The sequence below is a fragment of the Rhinolophus sinicus genome, linkage group LG02 (assembly GCF_036562045.2).
Source record: "Rhinolophus sinicus isolate RSC01 linkage group LG02, ASM3656204v1, whole genome shotgun sequence".
NCBI lineage: Eukaryota > Metazoa > Chordata > Mammalia > Chiroptera > Rhinolophidae > Rhinolophus > Rhinolophus sinicus.
The window spans coordinates 28,668,870-28,686,299 of record NC_133752.1 but is presented as its reverse complement, the minus strand read 5'-3'; the positions used below and the strand labels follow the sequence as shown (position 1 = coordinate 28,686,299).

Here is a 17,430-nt window from a genome sequence, read left to right as displayed (position 1 = left end):
GTCAGGACTGTGTGAATGTGTGTTTTCAATGTTGGCTGCACATTAGAATCATCAATGTCCAGGTTACCACCCAGTCCATCTGAGTTAGAGTCTCTTCTAGGGGTGGAATTCAGGCAGCACTTTCTTTGTTACTTTCCCTTGGTGATTGTCATGGGAATAACGGGAAGTGTGGGTTTAAGATCACTAAATTAATGCATGTCAAGTGCATAAAATAGAGCCTGGCATGTAATAAGCACTCAGTAAATCTTAGCTGCTATTAGTATTTTTATCGTTGTTAAAATTAATTTTATTGGTGGTAATAGTATGAGTATTTTCTAAATGAGGCTTGGTTTCTTCTACAATAATTACATTTTTTTTTTTACACATTGAAAAACCTGATGAGTTTTACAACATTAAAAACTGTAGTCAAGATAATTTCAACATTCATAGCTTGTATTTTTGTAATCAGAAGAAATGTTTGTTAAAAATACAAAAAGATATCAAACTGATTTGAGTGCCTTTGTGAAACTGCAGTTTAGTATTTGTCTTTCTGTGACATCAACTGATAAAAAATTCCACTGACTACAAATTAAATCTGCTCGTTAGATTCCTTACCAGTGATAATTTTATTTTAACAACAGCAAAATACAAGGCACCTGAAAGTGATAGTGATTATTTAAATTTCATGTGTAGTTTTCCTTATGTTTGGAACCAATTTCTCTAAGATTTTTAAAACTGTGGACGACATATAAAGGAATTATAAAATAATTTAAATAAATTTACATTTTTGGGCTAGTTGGTGGTTGTTCAAATATATGACATTCAATTTAGTAGTTGGAAGGTGAGAATTCTTTGCTTGTGTTCTGAGTACAGCAAATAATTGATTGTTTACTAGCAAAAGTAAATGAACTAGTAATTTGGCTCAAAATTTGCTTTCATGAAAACCCATTTGAAAGAATTTCTTATTTAGCATGAATGTTTTTTTTTTTCTTTTTTACATTAGTACTTGCCAAACCCCATTCCATGTATAAAACAAAATTAAAATGAGGCCATATGCTCTCAATATGTGTGTTTATTTATCAGTTACTTACATGTTACATATACTATTGTGAACATTATACGACACATAATATTTATTTCCACACAATAGTGAACCTTCTTACAGTCTATAAGTGGTACACATTGTACTTGGGAGAGACTGTTCTAGAGAAATAATGTAATGAGGGAATAAATTCTTTATCTTTTTTGGCTATTCACTTAGCTCCTTTCACTTAGGCATGAAGAGATAACAAAAAGTATTTTTTTTTCAAGTAAAGGGAGGTTATTCGTAATGAATGACTTTTCTCAGAGTGTATAATGGAAGAAATAAAAATGCAGTAGGACTGTGCTGAGATTCTTCCATAAGATCCAGAAAGGATGGGCTGCAGTTTCAGAAATTCCAAAGCTTTATGGCCTGCTGGGTCACTATATCTTAGGATTTTAAATAAAAATGGCCTGTACTTCCATTCTATGTTCTGAGGAAACCTAGTGTGTCTCTCCTAAGATAGAGGGTTCCTGGGCATGAGTACGGTGATGTGGAGGGAAGGTTCTGTGTCTCTGATTGTCCTTCCACTGAATTAGTGATCTGCCGTGTGCTTCACTTTCCTCACGTGCTGTCCATTTCCCACACTCCATCACCTCACGCCAGACACCACCCTCCCTCTTCTCCAAAGAGCCAGTGCTATGAACCATGAGGGGACAGACTTTAACTGAAAGTCTGGGGGGAAAAAAGTCCTGGCCATATCCTGATACAGCACATCAAACAACTAAAAATATTTTTCATTCTTGTTTTTAAAAGTTAAGTGATTATTCTCTGTGGGAAGGCTTATCAGCCATCTCTCTCTCAGGTGCTAGCCTTCTGCCACCTTGGCTGGCCTTGGTTAGGTTGACCTACACCTAGCCCACTTTTCTGGACCTCCTTGATCTGTTTCAGACAACCTACATACTCGTGCAGAACATTTTAGGTTTCTTCCTCCTCCAATTCTGCTTTCCTGATCATATCCTGGGTCTTATTTATTTATTTATTTTCCCTTTTTTAAATGAAAAAAAAAAGCAAACTAAGAAAACTACTAAATAGCATACTGAAATGTGTTAATAAACAAAACAGTTGTTTCTCAGAAGAGAAATTCTGGGCACAGGTTTTAAACAAATTTTTTCTCTTTTCTCTCCAAAACAGGAGATATTTAATTTTTGAGACAGAAGTTAAGCTTCTTGGAGGCAGGACCCAGGTGGTGGGAGTACTACCTGGAGAGAAGACATTTTTCTGCACTGTCAGGCTAGGAAGGAATTCCAGGGTTGGGAAGGGGCTTTCATTGGCCTCATGGACATAAGTCAGAAATGAGGCAGGACATGGGCATCAAAAGAGACTGTCATAGGTCTGGCCTTGTTCAGTGATTGTAAGGTATTCTGTGGGTTATTCTTTCTTGTTATCCCTCATCCTTAAAGAGGGTCTTAAAAAAATTAGAGATTGATCTTACTTGTGCTGAGGAAAATGAGAAGAAGGCCAATCCCATGTTTCAGGTGAAATGGTACAATCAGTGGCAGGTAGGAGGGACCATCTTCTAGAAGAACCGTGGTCTCACAGTGGTGTGGCCAGAGGTGGAGGAGGTCAGATGAGGGGCACCAATGGATGAGCATGAGGGAGGCAGAATATTCTCCAATCAGTGGTCAGCTATTAGGAATATCAAATAGTTTGGATTATGAATCAATTACTGCATCTCCTCTCTTATTTTTGTCATTGACTTATAGATTTCATTGTAGTAATTTATTTAGATTAATTTACATCGTCTCTTAATCCAGATAGTAAAAAAAATCAAACATTAGACCTCAGATGAAAGGTAAAAATTCTTTAAATGGAAAACAAGCCTTCTAAAATCTGTTCAATATTCTTAAACCTTTAGTCACTTTGGTTATAGTGGAGAAAGCTAGAAGAATCCAGTAATTTTCCAATATGTGTAAATTGCCTGATCTAAAATATTTCAGCAACTACTTTAATAAGTTTTAATAAGGTAGGTTTTGTAAACTTATTATGAACATAAAAATTAAAGACTCAGTTACTAACCTTAACAGCTGCAAGCTACTGCATTGGAGAGCTTTTTTTAAGAATGTCCAGGTCAGTTTTAAAGAATGTACTTTCTTTCAAAGAATTCCTAAATATTTAAATATTTTTCAAGAAATTTTCAAATTCTGTGAAGTGGTTTAATGTTTAGTTTCGCTTTAGTTATTACTCCACATTTGAGCAATCCTATAGCTAGGGGACAATCCTACAGTTAGTTTTATTATTTAATAGTTTCTAATGTTAGAATTAGAATTAACTTTCAGAAGAATCCAGGGACAAGAGCAACGAAAACCTTGATCATTGGAATGTAATTGTCCCCAGTGTCTATTTCCTTCTTGCCCTCAGGTCAATAATTTCATCCAGAATGATAATACTACTCACCATGAAGGAAGTCTTACCTGGATATCAGGTGAACTAAGAATATAGATTCATTTTGTAGAGATTCTTTATTAACTATAATGCTAATAAATAATGGATTTGCACACAACCTTTCCAATCCCATTCCCAACTGTCCCATTTGCTGGGGCCCACAACAAGAAGATGCCTGAGATCCAGGCCTCGAAGGATAAGTATTGTTTTTGTCAGGTATAAGAGAAGAACAAAATTAAACAGAAGGGACCTTTATACTTCTTGAAAAATCTCAGTATAGCTGAAACAGATTTTTATTGTATTTTCTGTGGTCAATGTTACTAACCTTTGAGGGCAATTGTGGAATCATGCGTGTAAAAAATGTCTTTCTTTAGCACTTCTTTTCCTTAACATCATCATTCAAAGCTTGCCTTTGAGGCTGGAAATTAGTTAATGTATAGAAACTTCAGTCATTTTAGCCAAATACAAGGCAGGAACTTCTGCTCTCATCACCTCTTGACCTTCTTTCTAAGCCTGGAGTTTGAATTGGGGTGTGTGTCTGTTTTCACTTATGACCTTGATTTTCTGATTCTCCCAAGCTTGGCCAACCATGCTAATGTCTCCCAGGGTCTGGGTTTCCCAAGAATTTCCCAGGATACTTAGTACACTGGAATTTGTGTGAGTGTGAAGGAGTTTGAGAGCCAGCAGACTTCGGTGACAGTGATTCATGGTATATACTGATTCATTTGCAAAGCTCCCTCTCAGAGACAGGAGAGAAAAGGCCTTTCAGAGAAAAGCACTACCTTCTTCTTTCATTCAGAACAGGCTGTCAGGGTGTAGTAAGTAGATTTCATCTTGAGGTGGTTCTTTTGTGTAGATAGTTGCTAGGATACAGATAGTCCTAACATCATGGCAGCTACCTTGTTCTTCAGCACATGGCATGTCAGTTAAGAAACTGTGTTTTATTTCATTCCCTTAAACTCTTCTGGTTAAAATGTCAAAAGCTTGAAGAAGGATCTTTCTTCTTCCATAGACTCTATCCTTGTATAAACAGATCAAAGATGGAAGATCAATCAAACTCAACACTATCATAATATATGGCTGTTGATACCAATCCCATATGTTCTGGCCCTTCCCCTATAAGATTTAAAAACATACCCATAAGCAGAAGCTATCAGGGATCTTCTGGTGTTTTTCTGCCTTTCTCTGAAGTATACAATTATTGTTTACTATAGAATTTTCAATACAAAGGAATTTTTAATCTCTCCTTGGTGTGCAGGGAAATTGGAAAAGTTACTGTCATTAGAGTTAATTTACCTAGTATGTGGAAATGTATATCATTTAGAGTTCAAGCAACCTTGTTGAGAATATTTAAAACTCTAAGTGGCTCAAAAGGCTTATGTTTTGAAAACAAATCTGAGAAATCGACTGCCACTTTTATATTTCTTGGTTATTCTAATGAACAATGGAAAAAGATTTCACGTAAGGGGGGGACAGGTATATGGGAAAAATGTCCATCTAGAATCTCAATGCATTTAAAAAGCAACTCACAGTGTTCAAGAGAGGAGGATGGGTGATTGTTTTTCAATATTGAGATATTCCGGAACAGAAAGCTAAACAGAAGCACTCTGTATCTGGATTTCACTCCTTAACATAAGCTATGTTGATGCATGTGAAATGACCTGGTTTTATTACTTCCAGCAGACAGGATGAAATGCCATTTTTGAAACAAAGGATACATTTTAAACTGTGAATTGTGGTTGGTGCTTGATATAAAGGGATTGATCTTGTCACAGGAAAAAGTGGAGTGGTTTTGGACAAGTGATTCTGGTGTCACACTTGCTTGTTGTCTTACCTTTGCAGGAAAGAGTTCTCTTACCCTTAGTTGATGCACTATTGCCTACAGGTTGTGTTAGGCCTCAGCTTTGGAAATTAATAAGGTCCAATTAGATAGCTGATATGAGCTGTTCGCACTTACCTCATAGGATTGTTATGAAGACTAAATGAATTTATTCACATAAGGTGCTTAGAGTCTTGCCTGACATAGTGAGTTCCCAATAAATATTAGCTATGATTCTCTACCAAATACCATAAGCCTAGACATTAGTGGTACCTTTGCTTTGAGTAATTTTTCTAACCCTGTTTTTCAGATTTTCAGTGATGCTTAGAGAAATCTAAAGTTGGTTTCTTGGGATGAGCCAAGTCCTAACAATCATCTTACGTAGGGGTTCTCCGTGATTTGTTATCCTTGACAATAAACTATAGCACAGAATCTCCAATTATTTTTTCTAAATAGTTATTCTTACTATTTGTCACATTTGCCCTCAACATCCCAAGCAAATTATATAAAGTATTTTTTCTCTATATTTATATAGTTCTACTTACAGTTGGGATGCTGACCTTTGTGCTGATCAAGGTAGGATTAATGAGAACAATGGAATTGGACTCAGGAAACATCTAGACTTCAACAATTCTTATTAGGTTGGTGCAAAAGTAATTGCGGTTTTAAAGGTTAATTGCAAAAACCGCAATTACTTTTGCACCAACCTAATAATTTCTTTTGTTTTTGTCTATTTGTCTAGGAACACTTAGAATGTAGTATCTACCGGCAAATATTTATTTGTTTAGCCTTTCTATTTGAGGAACATTATTGTAAAGGTAGGAAAAGGAGAAAGTAATTGTGTTAGTTACAAATAAGACCTGTATCAAATTTTGTACCTCTAATATATTTTTTGCAGATTTAATCACTTGACTAATTTTTTAGACTTCCTTCAGAGAGTTGAGCTTTTAGTGTCACTTGGGGGGGTTGTTTGTTTTAGGTTATTGTTTAGATTATTGTTTTATTTCCTTTAGCAGAGCTCAGAATGACACATTATTTATTTGGTATTTGAAATTTAGAGAAGCAGAGAGAAGGAAACACTTCACAGAAAATAGGAGTTAGGATGAATAACATCGATTTATGGATTTACGATAATCTTAGGCTTCTTTACAAAATGCCACAAACAAGGAAACTATTGAATTCTGTAAGACAGGCAGGATAGGAATTAAACTGCTAAATGTTAGATTAGAAAGGACTTTCAAGATAATCTAACCCATCTCCAGGGAGATGAAGAAGTCAACACGTTCCTTTCCAACCTAGAACTCAAAATCTACCACACGTGCCACCTGCCATGAATGATTGTTAAAAGCTCACCAATGTACTGACTAGTCCTTCCTACCAAAAAGTATTCATAATGTTAAGTTGGTTTAGGGAAAGTCTCTTAATATATCTACTTCTTTATGTTGAAAGTAAGACTGAGATTTCCTTTTATATAAATTATACCAATAAATCAATTCAAATCAATTCAAATATTTATGCAACATAAATTAAGTGTTTGGCTTGTCAGTGGTGACATCACTGATCCAGATGCCCATGGCATCCTGAGAGGGCGGGGAGATTGCCAGCTCAGAGGGCCAGGAGTGGGGTGTGCTATAGTTTACCTGATGACTTATGAACTGTATAAGTTGGGTTTATAAAAGCTAACTCTTAAAAAATTCAACAAGTGGCTTGAAAACCTTCCTTCAAAGGAACTAAAGATTGCAGACAATGCTAATAATGCAAGCTCCAGGGGACAGACAACACTGACCATTCTCATAATCCTAGAAGAAGCACTTTGTTACAGCGTAAGAGCTAAAAACAATGTAAATCTCTTTAGATTTGACAGAAAATAGGAAAAAAAGAGAAAGTAACAGGAAGACAGCCTGAAAAATGGACTTATGCTCATTATGATTAGTAATGAATCTTATAACAAGTGTAAAATTTGCCTCAAAATGTTAGCTAATGGTAATATGAAGCCATCAGGACAGGTAAGCTATTTAAAAATGAGTACCCAGAATGTGAAAACAATTTTTATGATTTTTACAGTTGTGTTCAAAGTTATGATATTAAAGACTATGTTTGCTAAGCTTAATGATAAAAACTTAGAAGGCTCCCTTCAGTTTTCTGACATTATAGCAAAATGGAAAAGCCTTTTACTATTAGCAAAATACGTGTTCCTCCTGCTTCCTGCTGTGGTAAAACATAGCTAAAAGAATACATGGAAAACCACATGATAACAGATTACAATGTGTGCCTGTGTCAGCTAATGCTATTGAAAACGTCACAGAAAGCATTGTTGAAGTTTTGAAGAAATAAGTATTAGAAAAATTGCACAGCTGAGTGAAAGTAAAGGTGTTTCCAATATATCTCAGCTTATGGTATTTTCTAGAAACTAATAGTCAACTTTTACTGAGAGGTCAGTGTATGTGAGGAAAAATTCTAAGCACTTGGCATGAATTAATTTATTTATTCTTCATAATAATCCTATTAGGCAAGTACTATTACTATTTCCATTTTAAAGATGAAGAAATGGATACACAGAGAGGTTCAGTCATGAGCTGAAGGTCCATAGAAAAAGGGAAGAATTCCCCTTCCATCCTCTGGTTCTTTTGGCTGGTCGAATAATTAAGTTGACATGAGATAAGAGAAAATCTAATTGTGTGCTCACAGAAATCCTACTCACATGAGTCAGAGACCCTGCATACATGAGCAATTCTGACGCAGAAAGTTAAAATGAGGTGGATATGACATTCTGAGTAAGGGTGAGGTAAGGCTTCTTGGGGCTTCAGAGGGTCATTGCGGGATGATAAGAAGAGCAGATGCTCAGTAATTAGTAGTTTTCCCTGCCATATAGATGGGTCAAAAAGGTTATCTCTGATAATCTCTTATTGTGGGGAAGGCCCCTAATTCAAATTCTTCTAGGTAGTTAAGGGGAGGCAGAGTTTCTCTTGAGCCTGCAGGGTTTCAGTTGCCTTTAGCTCAAAAATAGTCTGCATGCCACGGAGGCACATTTTGTGTTGACTTGTTCTGAACCCCTCGAGTCACACAGCTAATAAGTAGTGAAACCAGTAAAGAGTCAACATGGGCGTTCTGTGTCCAGGGCCAGAGATCTGTTTTACTCTTGTACTTGCCTCTCTATTTTAACAATGAAATGGGCAAAGAACTGTGATACTTCTTCATTAGCCAATAGAAGAAAAATGCATCAGAGAAGAAATTTTCTTGGCAGCCCCTGACTTCTATACACATTAACAAAGGTATTATGAAGAAAAAATAGTATAAGTGTACCCAGTGGTGATGGAGCCATTGCATTTACTGGAACATCAACAAAAAGGGGTCTTGAGTGAGATTACAGGGGCCCTCCGTGCAGTTCACCGGTCTCACAGGGAAGCTGTGTGTGCAGCAAGGAAGTTGAAACTGGAATCGCACAAAGTGCAATGGGACGTCATGGATGTCATCACTCATAAAAACAAGAATAGACTAGATTCTTTATAATACTTTATATTGAGTGGGGAGTAACCATGGAAATACATGTCCCACATGCTTCCAATAGAGTATCTTGAATCAAAGCACTTAAGAGAGCAGGGAAATGTTACATCTTTTTCTTTTTTAAAAAGGAGAAATGTTTCAAGTTTTTTACCTTTTCTGTGATAACAAACAGGTATCACTAGTATGCTACTGAAAAAAATTATTAAAGCAACAAAACTTTCTCCAAGTGAAAGGTGACATTCTAACAATGAGTGAGAAAGTAACCACTGATTGTAAGAAATTTGGGTGTGAAGAGAGAAGTTTGAAAACAGATGTTGGCAATTGTTAGGTGATTAGGTTGTTGAACGATGTCAATATGTTGCCTATTAAAAACTCTCATGTCTACAGTTAAAAGGCAACAACCCAGTAAATGAAATTTTCCAAACTATTTTTTAAAAACTTCTAAATAAAGAATTTTTGCCCGTTTTAATCTATTTGTTAAAAATAGAAAATATAATACCTTCTGGTTAGTTTGCATTTACTAACTAAAATCTAGGAAGATAGAAATTTGCTAGTCTAATTCAACAAAATTTGTGAATAATTGATGGATGTAATTAAAAGTATATTTTGTGATTTTGTACATATAGTCAGTGAAGCCTTTCTGTCATTTGATGCAGATATAATTGTGAAATATCTTTTTGTTTATCACAGTGATCAAAGACTAAATATCAAAACATATTAAACTTTCAACCAGATATTTCAATTCCTATGTCAAAAGCAATCTTTTCAATAAATGCAAACTCATCAGAAGTTATTGCATAATCTCAATTTTTAACATGCAGAGGGACTTTTGGGGTTATGGGACATGCTCAGCTGGACACAATCAGCAGAGAGTAGAAAATACAGTGGCAAAACTCAGAAGACAGATTTCTGAGTCTCTGCGTGTGTGTGTGTGTGTGTGTGTGTGTGTGTGTGTGTGTGTTTGTATGTAACATCTGGAAAAACTTTTCTAATGCTTTAATGCTGGCAAATGTATTTTAGTCTGGTAGTAGTAATCTTTAACTAAAATTGAGCATAATTTATGTTGACAAGCTGAAGGACATTTAAACATGTTTACATAAAATGAAAAATTACCTACAGCATAGGAACCCTGAAAAAATGGTTCACTGTTCTGCAAAACTGCATTATTATGAGTTGTTTTAAAAGTTATACTGAATTGTGGTATTAGCCAAGAGATAGAAACAGAAATTAATGGAATAGACTAAAAAGTGCAGAAATGGACTTACACAAATATGGTCATTTGATCTTTGACGAAGGTGCAAAAGCAATTCAATGGAGAAAGGATAGTCTTTTCAACAAATGATGTTGGATCAATTAGATATCCATGAGCAAAATAGTGAACCTTAACCTAAACCGCACACCTTATACAATGATTAATTCAAAATCATAGATCCAAGTTTAATCTATAAAAGTATAAAACTTTTAGAAGAAACATAGGAGAAATCTTTGTGTCCTGGGGTTTAGTAAAAAGTTCTTAGGAATGACCCCAAAAGCATTATATACCAAAAAAATGGATAAATTGTGCTTCATCAAAACTAAAACTTCTGCTCTGCCAAAGGCGAAGCCAAGAGGATGAAAAGATATACTGCATGCTGGAAGAAAACATTTGCAAATTATATATCTGACAAACTACTTGTATCCAAAATACCCATATATTTTAAAAGCCTTTCAAATGCAACAATAAGAAAACAACCCACCAACTTCACGAACGAGGATATAAGGATGGTACACAAATCCATGAAAAGATGTTCAGCATCATTAACTGCTGTAAGCTGAATATGGCCCCTAAATATGTTTACATCTTAATTTCTGGGTCCTGTCAGTGTTACCTTATATGGCAAAAGCGACTTCTCAGATGTGATCTGAGATGGGATGATTATGCTGGATTATCTAGATGGATCCTAAATATCCTTATAAGAGAGAGGCAAGAATATCAAAGGAGGAAGAAGGTGATGGAGGCAGAGAGAGATCTGAAGATGACCCACTGCTGGTTTTGGAGATAAAGAAAGGGGCCACAAGTGAAGGAATGCAAGGAATACATTATATATGGGATGCAATATCTCATAGAATTAGATATGAAATTATCCAGGTGATGTAATTATAGGAATCCACTTAAAGGGACCCACTTCTAATCAGTTCCTGGAACATGGGTGCAAAGAATCTGGCCTTATGGTGAACTTCCCTAGAACAGGACTTCCTGAAGTCAGTTCCTTGACACAGTTAAACTACAAGACACTAAACAGTAAGAGCTCCTAGTGAATTCAGTTTGGGACAAGCAGAATGGTGTTTAAAGGTTAGAACCTGTGATCAGAGAGACATGGCTTTCAATCCCCACTTTGTTATTTATTGGCCTTGTGACTGTGGCAAGTTAACTGACCTAAACTTCAAGTTCTTTTTCTGTAACATGAAGGTGCTGAGAGCCCCTACTTCCTATACTGTTTCCCAATTAAATGAAATAATACCTTCAATGTGTGAACTCAGAGGTAGGTAACACAAAAGATATTGGCTATTACTCTTCTGATGATATTCACCACCCACCTTCTTGGTGAATCAAAATGTGTAATAGCACATTAAAGCATCTGAGAAGTCCTCTTAAAAACAACTATTGTGTAGAACCTGCTGATCTCAGTAACTCTCTTGAGGACCTCAGGACAAAGACAGTGAAAAGCGAGCTCTGGACCTTCAGATGTCAATGACCCCATGAAAAAAGAATGTAGATTTAAACTGATGGACCTGAGAGCCTTCAGTATGTCTCCAGATTTAGAGCAGAAAACTTGTGCTGGTGAGGGCAGGTGGCAATGTTGGACTGAGAGACACTAGGATTTCTTGTTAATCGGGTTGCTAGTATCGTTTATGTATTAACTAGGTCCCATGAGCCTTTGCCTCAAGGCCCGCAGAAGCTAGTCCGTTTCTTTTCTCACTTACCTGTGTGGGGCCACTCCTATAGACTCAGAGCAGATGAAGAGGTGACCGTTGTGAAATATTCTTTGTCTGCCACTCACTCCAATCGCAACCTGCTTTTTTAACTGAACTCTGAACCATTCAGGCCCTGGTTCTTGGTAGTCACTAATAAAAATCTTCACTGTGCTCCAAATATGCTGGACTCCTTTCTAATTCCTGAAGATCCCTTCCTGATCCCCAGGTTGAGAAGTCAGAGGTTCCATTTTGTATCTTGTGACCCATTTGCTGTCTTTGGGGTTGTATTCCTTAGAAATGTTTGATTTTCTATGTACTTCCCTCTTACTGAACTGTACCCAAAATAAACGCTGTAGGTTTTGACGTGGGAGAGTTTAGCTGTTCAAACATGCACACCCTGCTGACATTTAGATCCCCACGCTGTACCATTCACCAATGTTTATAGTCTTTGACAGATCACTTGACAGATGAAAAACACTAACTTATTTATCATCTCCAGTAGTAGTCCACGATAGTGACTATTCCACCATGCCTATTTCTCATTCTTTCATTTTCTTTTAGATCATATTACATTTCATGTCTACAAATACTCAGCCCAGGCCCTTGTTTACAGAAAATGATACAGTATAGGAAAAATGAACAGTATTTTTGAGGGAAGTGGAATTAAAATCTGTTATATAAATAAAATGAAGATTGTAACATCTTGACATATGACAACCCAGACCAAGGCAGGAAAGAGTATTGGATTGAGAGGGTGGTATCTGGGTTCTAATTCCAACTCTATCACCAACTAATGGTGGGACTTTGGGAAACATCATTGAATTTCATCTGAGCTAGATCTATGATTTCCAAATTCACCAAGATGTAGGGATCACCTGGAGTGTTTCTATTCAGCCTTCAGCCACACTGAATTGGAATCTCAAAGGAAGGGATCTACAAAAGACACACACACACACACACACACACACACACACACACACACAGTACCCTGTGGGACTCTTTCGAACAAATAATTTTGGGAAACACTGGATTAGGTCATGTCTGGTGTCTTCTAGTTCTAAGTGGTTATGATAAAGCCTGGCTGCTTTATGATTCACCAGTGAATAGTGAAAATCTGAGGATAAAATTTGTTAATTCATACTTAGTAGTTTATAAATAGCTATATTTGTTTTTTGCAAAGTTACTGAAGTTAATGCTATGGTTTTTGTTTTCTAGATCTCAGTATTCTTCAGATTTCTCTTTTCTCTTTGATTTATTGACTGTCAAATCTGGCCTATCAAGCTCGCAGTGTTTTATGAAGGATAAATGAGATCAGGATGTGAAAGTCTGTTGTTATTATTATTGTTGCTGTTAGTAAAATAACGACCAAAGGATAGACTCTGCTTTTATGAATTTGACTTTCTGCCTATTGGTAAAAGTCCAAATAAATAATACACAATTAATTCTTCATTGATTAATTAATTTATTTAAAAAATTTGAGTGCCTGTCATTTACAAAGCATTATGCTATGTTCTGTCTAAAATGTTTAGAGTCCCTTTCCTTGCTCCTCTTTTCAAATCTGGAAACCTCCCATTTTAGCTATACTTTTAAATGAAGAAAATGATTTTTTGATCTCAGCAATGTATCAATGCATTAAGAAATTAATAATATGTGTTGGGAACATTTATTTAATTTATAGAAAATGCACAATTCACATTTCAAAGAGAGGACTCCACAGCCATCTGTGACCCACAAATTAGTAGCTATTGGTTCAGGGTGCCTTTTCCTGTGCTCTCCTTTCCTCCATGATAAACTGCCATAGGAGAGATGAGCTATGCCAATAGTCTAGTCCCTGGGTTCAAATCTGAACCGTGACACAAACCTACCGTAGTGAGACCTTGTCTGTGGGAATAAGCAATGATGAATTACACTTGTATAGTGCTCTACAATAACGAAATTCTTTGACATATATTACTTCATTTATTTCCCCAATAATCCTCATAGGCACAGAGGTCCTGTAAGATGTCCAGGGAAGCTGGTGGAGTCAGGACTGGAAACCAGGCCTGCTGGCTTTCAGTCTAGCGCCCTTTTCATTTCTTCTATGATTCCTCCTATTCTACAAGTGGAGTGACAGTGGGCTCTACTGCACATCTGTGCAGGGGGGTCTTACGTTGCGGAAAAGATACAGAAAGAGTGATTTGAGCTAATTCTCTTAGACATTTTTGCTGGCACCTATTTCAAATGATCATGATCTTACACTTCTTCCTTCCTCTTCTGTCTCTATTTTGAAATAGCCTCTGAAGTGGAGTTCATGTTTTCTAACTGTGGAACATAATTCCTGAGTAAAGAGTTGTTAATCTATCATCTTGTTTAATCCTTACAGCAATAAACACATACGTTACAAAGGGTACGCAAGTCTAATATGAAAACAGAACAGAGTAAGCCCAGCAAGGAAGCGAGAATATGTTAGAATTGTCTCCAATCCCCCACTCATCCCAGCGGCTCCATAGTTATCGAAAGGCAGGGTGGCTGGAACCTCCTCACCCTGAGACAGAAGAGAGCATAGAAACTAACTGGCTGCAGGGGATGGAGCGATCCCTTGGCGGCATCTTGGAGCATCAAAGGCAAGCACTGTGTGGAGTCAGCCAGTAATTTATGCTGAGGTTTCCGAAGAGAGGTATCAGGTTCTCAAACAGGTGTTAAGTGCTTGGGAGTAAAAATGGGTAGGTGCCCATCACCTGGAACCCCAGGTATAGGTTTAGGGTACATGGCAAGGCCCTGCAGGAATGAAGATACCCGGTGAGGTCCACCACTCAGATTTAGCAAAGAAAAAGGTAGAGCACCTAGGTAAATTTGAATTTCAGGTAAATAGTGAATACATTTTTAGTGGTAAATATGTCTCACACAATATATATGCAATTAAAATTCAACTGAGCCTCCTGTATTTTATGTGGCAGTGCTAACAGGGATGAGATATTTCAGAGCTTTCACAGGATGACATTTCAATTTTTCCTGCTTCCCCTTAAGACCTCTAATTTTCACCATCTTCTTCCATGTCATTACCCTGATGTCTCTGTTAATAAGTAAGACTAGAGGAGAAGGGGTCCATTTTGAAAATGACAATATCTGTAATATTATTTCCAACTTATATAATTAAAATTTACATTCATACAGACCCTTTCCACAATAGAATACAGTAGGTGTTTTGTTTTCTTTTTTGAACATAAAATGACATTGTATAGAAAAGAGAAGAAAGTGCTTTTCTCTTCGAATAGTTCTTTTTTTTTTATAATTTGGCAATGTACGTTTCTTACAATCAATTTGTGCAGAAGATAATTTACAAAACTAATTGTGAACATCTGCAGGAACTCTTTATGCTCTACATAAAAGTCTTCATTTAAAATATAAAACCAGGAATTAAAAAATGAATTCTACTTGCATTGGTTGTATTTTGTCTAAATTAGCTAAATATCATTGAAAATACACAAGTTTGGTTTCTTTCTTCCCTTTCAGGTCCTGCACCCTTCTTAATTTTCTCTCACAGAAATAGCATCTTTAGGATTGACCTGGAAGGAACTAATCATGAGAAATTGGTGACAGATGCTGGCGTATCAGTGATCGTGGATTTTCATTACAATACGGGAAGAATCTATTGGGTAGATCTAGAAAGACAACTTTTGCAAAGCGTTTTTCTGAATGGGACAAGGCAAGAGGTATAGTACCATTTTCCAAGGTATTTGAGGGACTTCTGTATAGGCTGACAAGCATGATGTAGTTAATTTGTAACATATAGATAAATGAAAATTACATTACAATTCAAATATGCGTCTGGCATTTGTAGATATTTATTTAATCTGCGTTTTTGGCATGTTATTGAGCAAGCCCATGAAAGTGGCACTGATATTCAGAAGTTCCCAAAAGTAGGAAGTGAAGATGTCAATGTAATTTTGAAAATATGTAAGTTTATTAAGTCAGATCACCATTTTATGGTCAAGACAAAATACTCCAGTGGTTCTCAGCTGGGGACAGTTTTGCCCGTTGGGGGATCTTTGGCTATGTCTGGAAACATTTCTGTATGTCACAACTGTATTGGGGAGGAGGGAGGATGTGCTACTGGCACCTAGTGGTAGAGGCCAGGGATGCTGCTAAACTCCTAGGGTGCCCAGGACACTCCCCACAACAAAGTTATCCGGCCCCAAACGTCAGTGGTGCTGAGGTTGAGAAACCCTGCTTCATCTGTCTATAATCTCTCTCATAGGTGTTTTTAGGGAGACAAACTTTTTTCTTTTTATTCTCAAGGTGTTTGCACTCTAAAAGAAAATAAGTACATGACAGATATAAAATATTTTGCTTCAAGTACATACAAAAGATCTTTAGTCTTTCTTTTGAACTGGTGGAACCCTTAAATGAGTCCCAGGAGGAATGTTCTCTATTCCTAGGAGACAGATTACAGAGAGCACGTAACTAGAGAAACCTTAAGCATTACTCCCAGCACAAAGTACCCACTGTTTTTTTTCTGTGCGTGTGTTTTTTTTAACCAAACCTTCTCCTCCAATTATTCTTAAAAGCTTCAGTTTAGAGGTGTTAATCTCTTTTATCACATCTTTAATACTTGCTAATCTCCCTTTTAACAAGGATGGCTACTCATTATTCTCCAGCCTTCTGTAGAATAGTTTCAAAATCTTAAGTCTGAAAATTTGGAGGGTTTCCTGTCACAAAATAGGAAAGAAATTAAACAGTTGTGAATATATGTTAAGTCATTAGGAAAGGATTGCCCTGATGCCTAAAATCCACCATTTTATTCCTTTCTTTGGGTTGAAACATTGTTTATAAAGGACAACCATTCAAATGTGAACAATTTACCTGGTGAGCTAGTGAGCTATATACTAATATATTAGCAATTGGTTAATTCGATTGGCAAGAATACTCTGTTTGAGATATAGGAACAGTATAGGCTCATGAGAATATTCCATCTCTGTCCAATCACGTTCAATGACATCAGGTCAGTAGCTGGAAATCAGTGATGGTGGGAATATTTACATCATGGGAATCTGCAACAGTACAAGTCAAAGCTTCTCCCCACCTCCCACCCTTCACCCCGCATGAGGACCAGTTAACCGGCATGTGCCGGAATTAGGAGATAACCAAGGTTTTTGTCAGGTTATTTTGAAAGAGAGGTCAGGAAACAGTACCCGAGAGGCATAAAGAGAAGCCCTGCTCTTCAGGTCATAGAGTCATAGTGCCAGGGCATTGAAGATTGTAGAAAGGATGGGGCCTCATGGAGGAAGGGCCAGAAGAAAAGTGGGGGCCCTCAGGAGAAATTCATCAGCTTCAGAACTCTGTGCATAGACTCCAAGGGAATCTTGCCAGAATTTGGCAAAGCTTGGAACTGGGTTCATATGAGAATCTGCAAAATTCCATTACCAAGTGGAATTGAATAAATTGTCTTTAAGCTAGCATCGAAATTGTACTATTTCTATAGTTGAAATTATTAAAACTTTATGGTTGATTGCCTAATAAATGTAGGATAACTTTTCATTTTGAAGTTATGTTATAAATACTATGCCCAGAAACATTCACATGGGAGGGTTGACATTATTGCATGAAAACACTAACACTGTAGCTGTGATTATTTTATCATTAAAATAATATTGGGAATGCACAAAAATGAAAAGGACTTAAAAAATAGACTTTTATACAGAAAAATAAAAACAATTTTATTGTGAAT

The 17,430-nt window shown here is 36.6% G+C and overlaps 1 protein-coding gene across 2 annotated transcripts in view; it reads left to right on the top strand.

Moving 5' to 3' along the window:
• Positions 1 to 17,430, top strand: part of EGF (epidermal growth factor) — an 89,541-nt gene that overhangs the window by 3,754 nt on the left and 68,357 nt on the right. For both annotated transcript variants that reach the window (XM_019741968.2, XM_019741967.2), the window contains exon 2: positions 15,216 to 15,415. In XM_019741968.2, the coding sequence (XP_019597527.2) occupies positions 15,216 to 15,415 (200 nt within the window). The remainder of the gene's footprint in view (positions 1 to 15,215; positions 15,416 to 17,430) is intronic.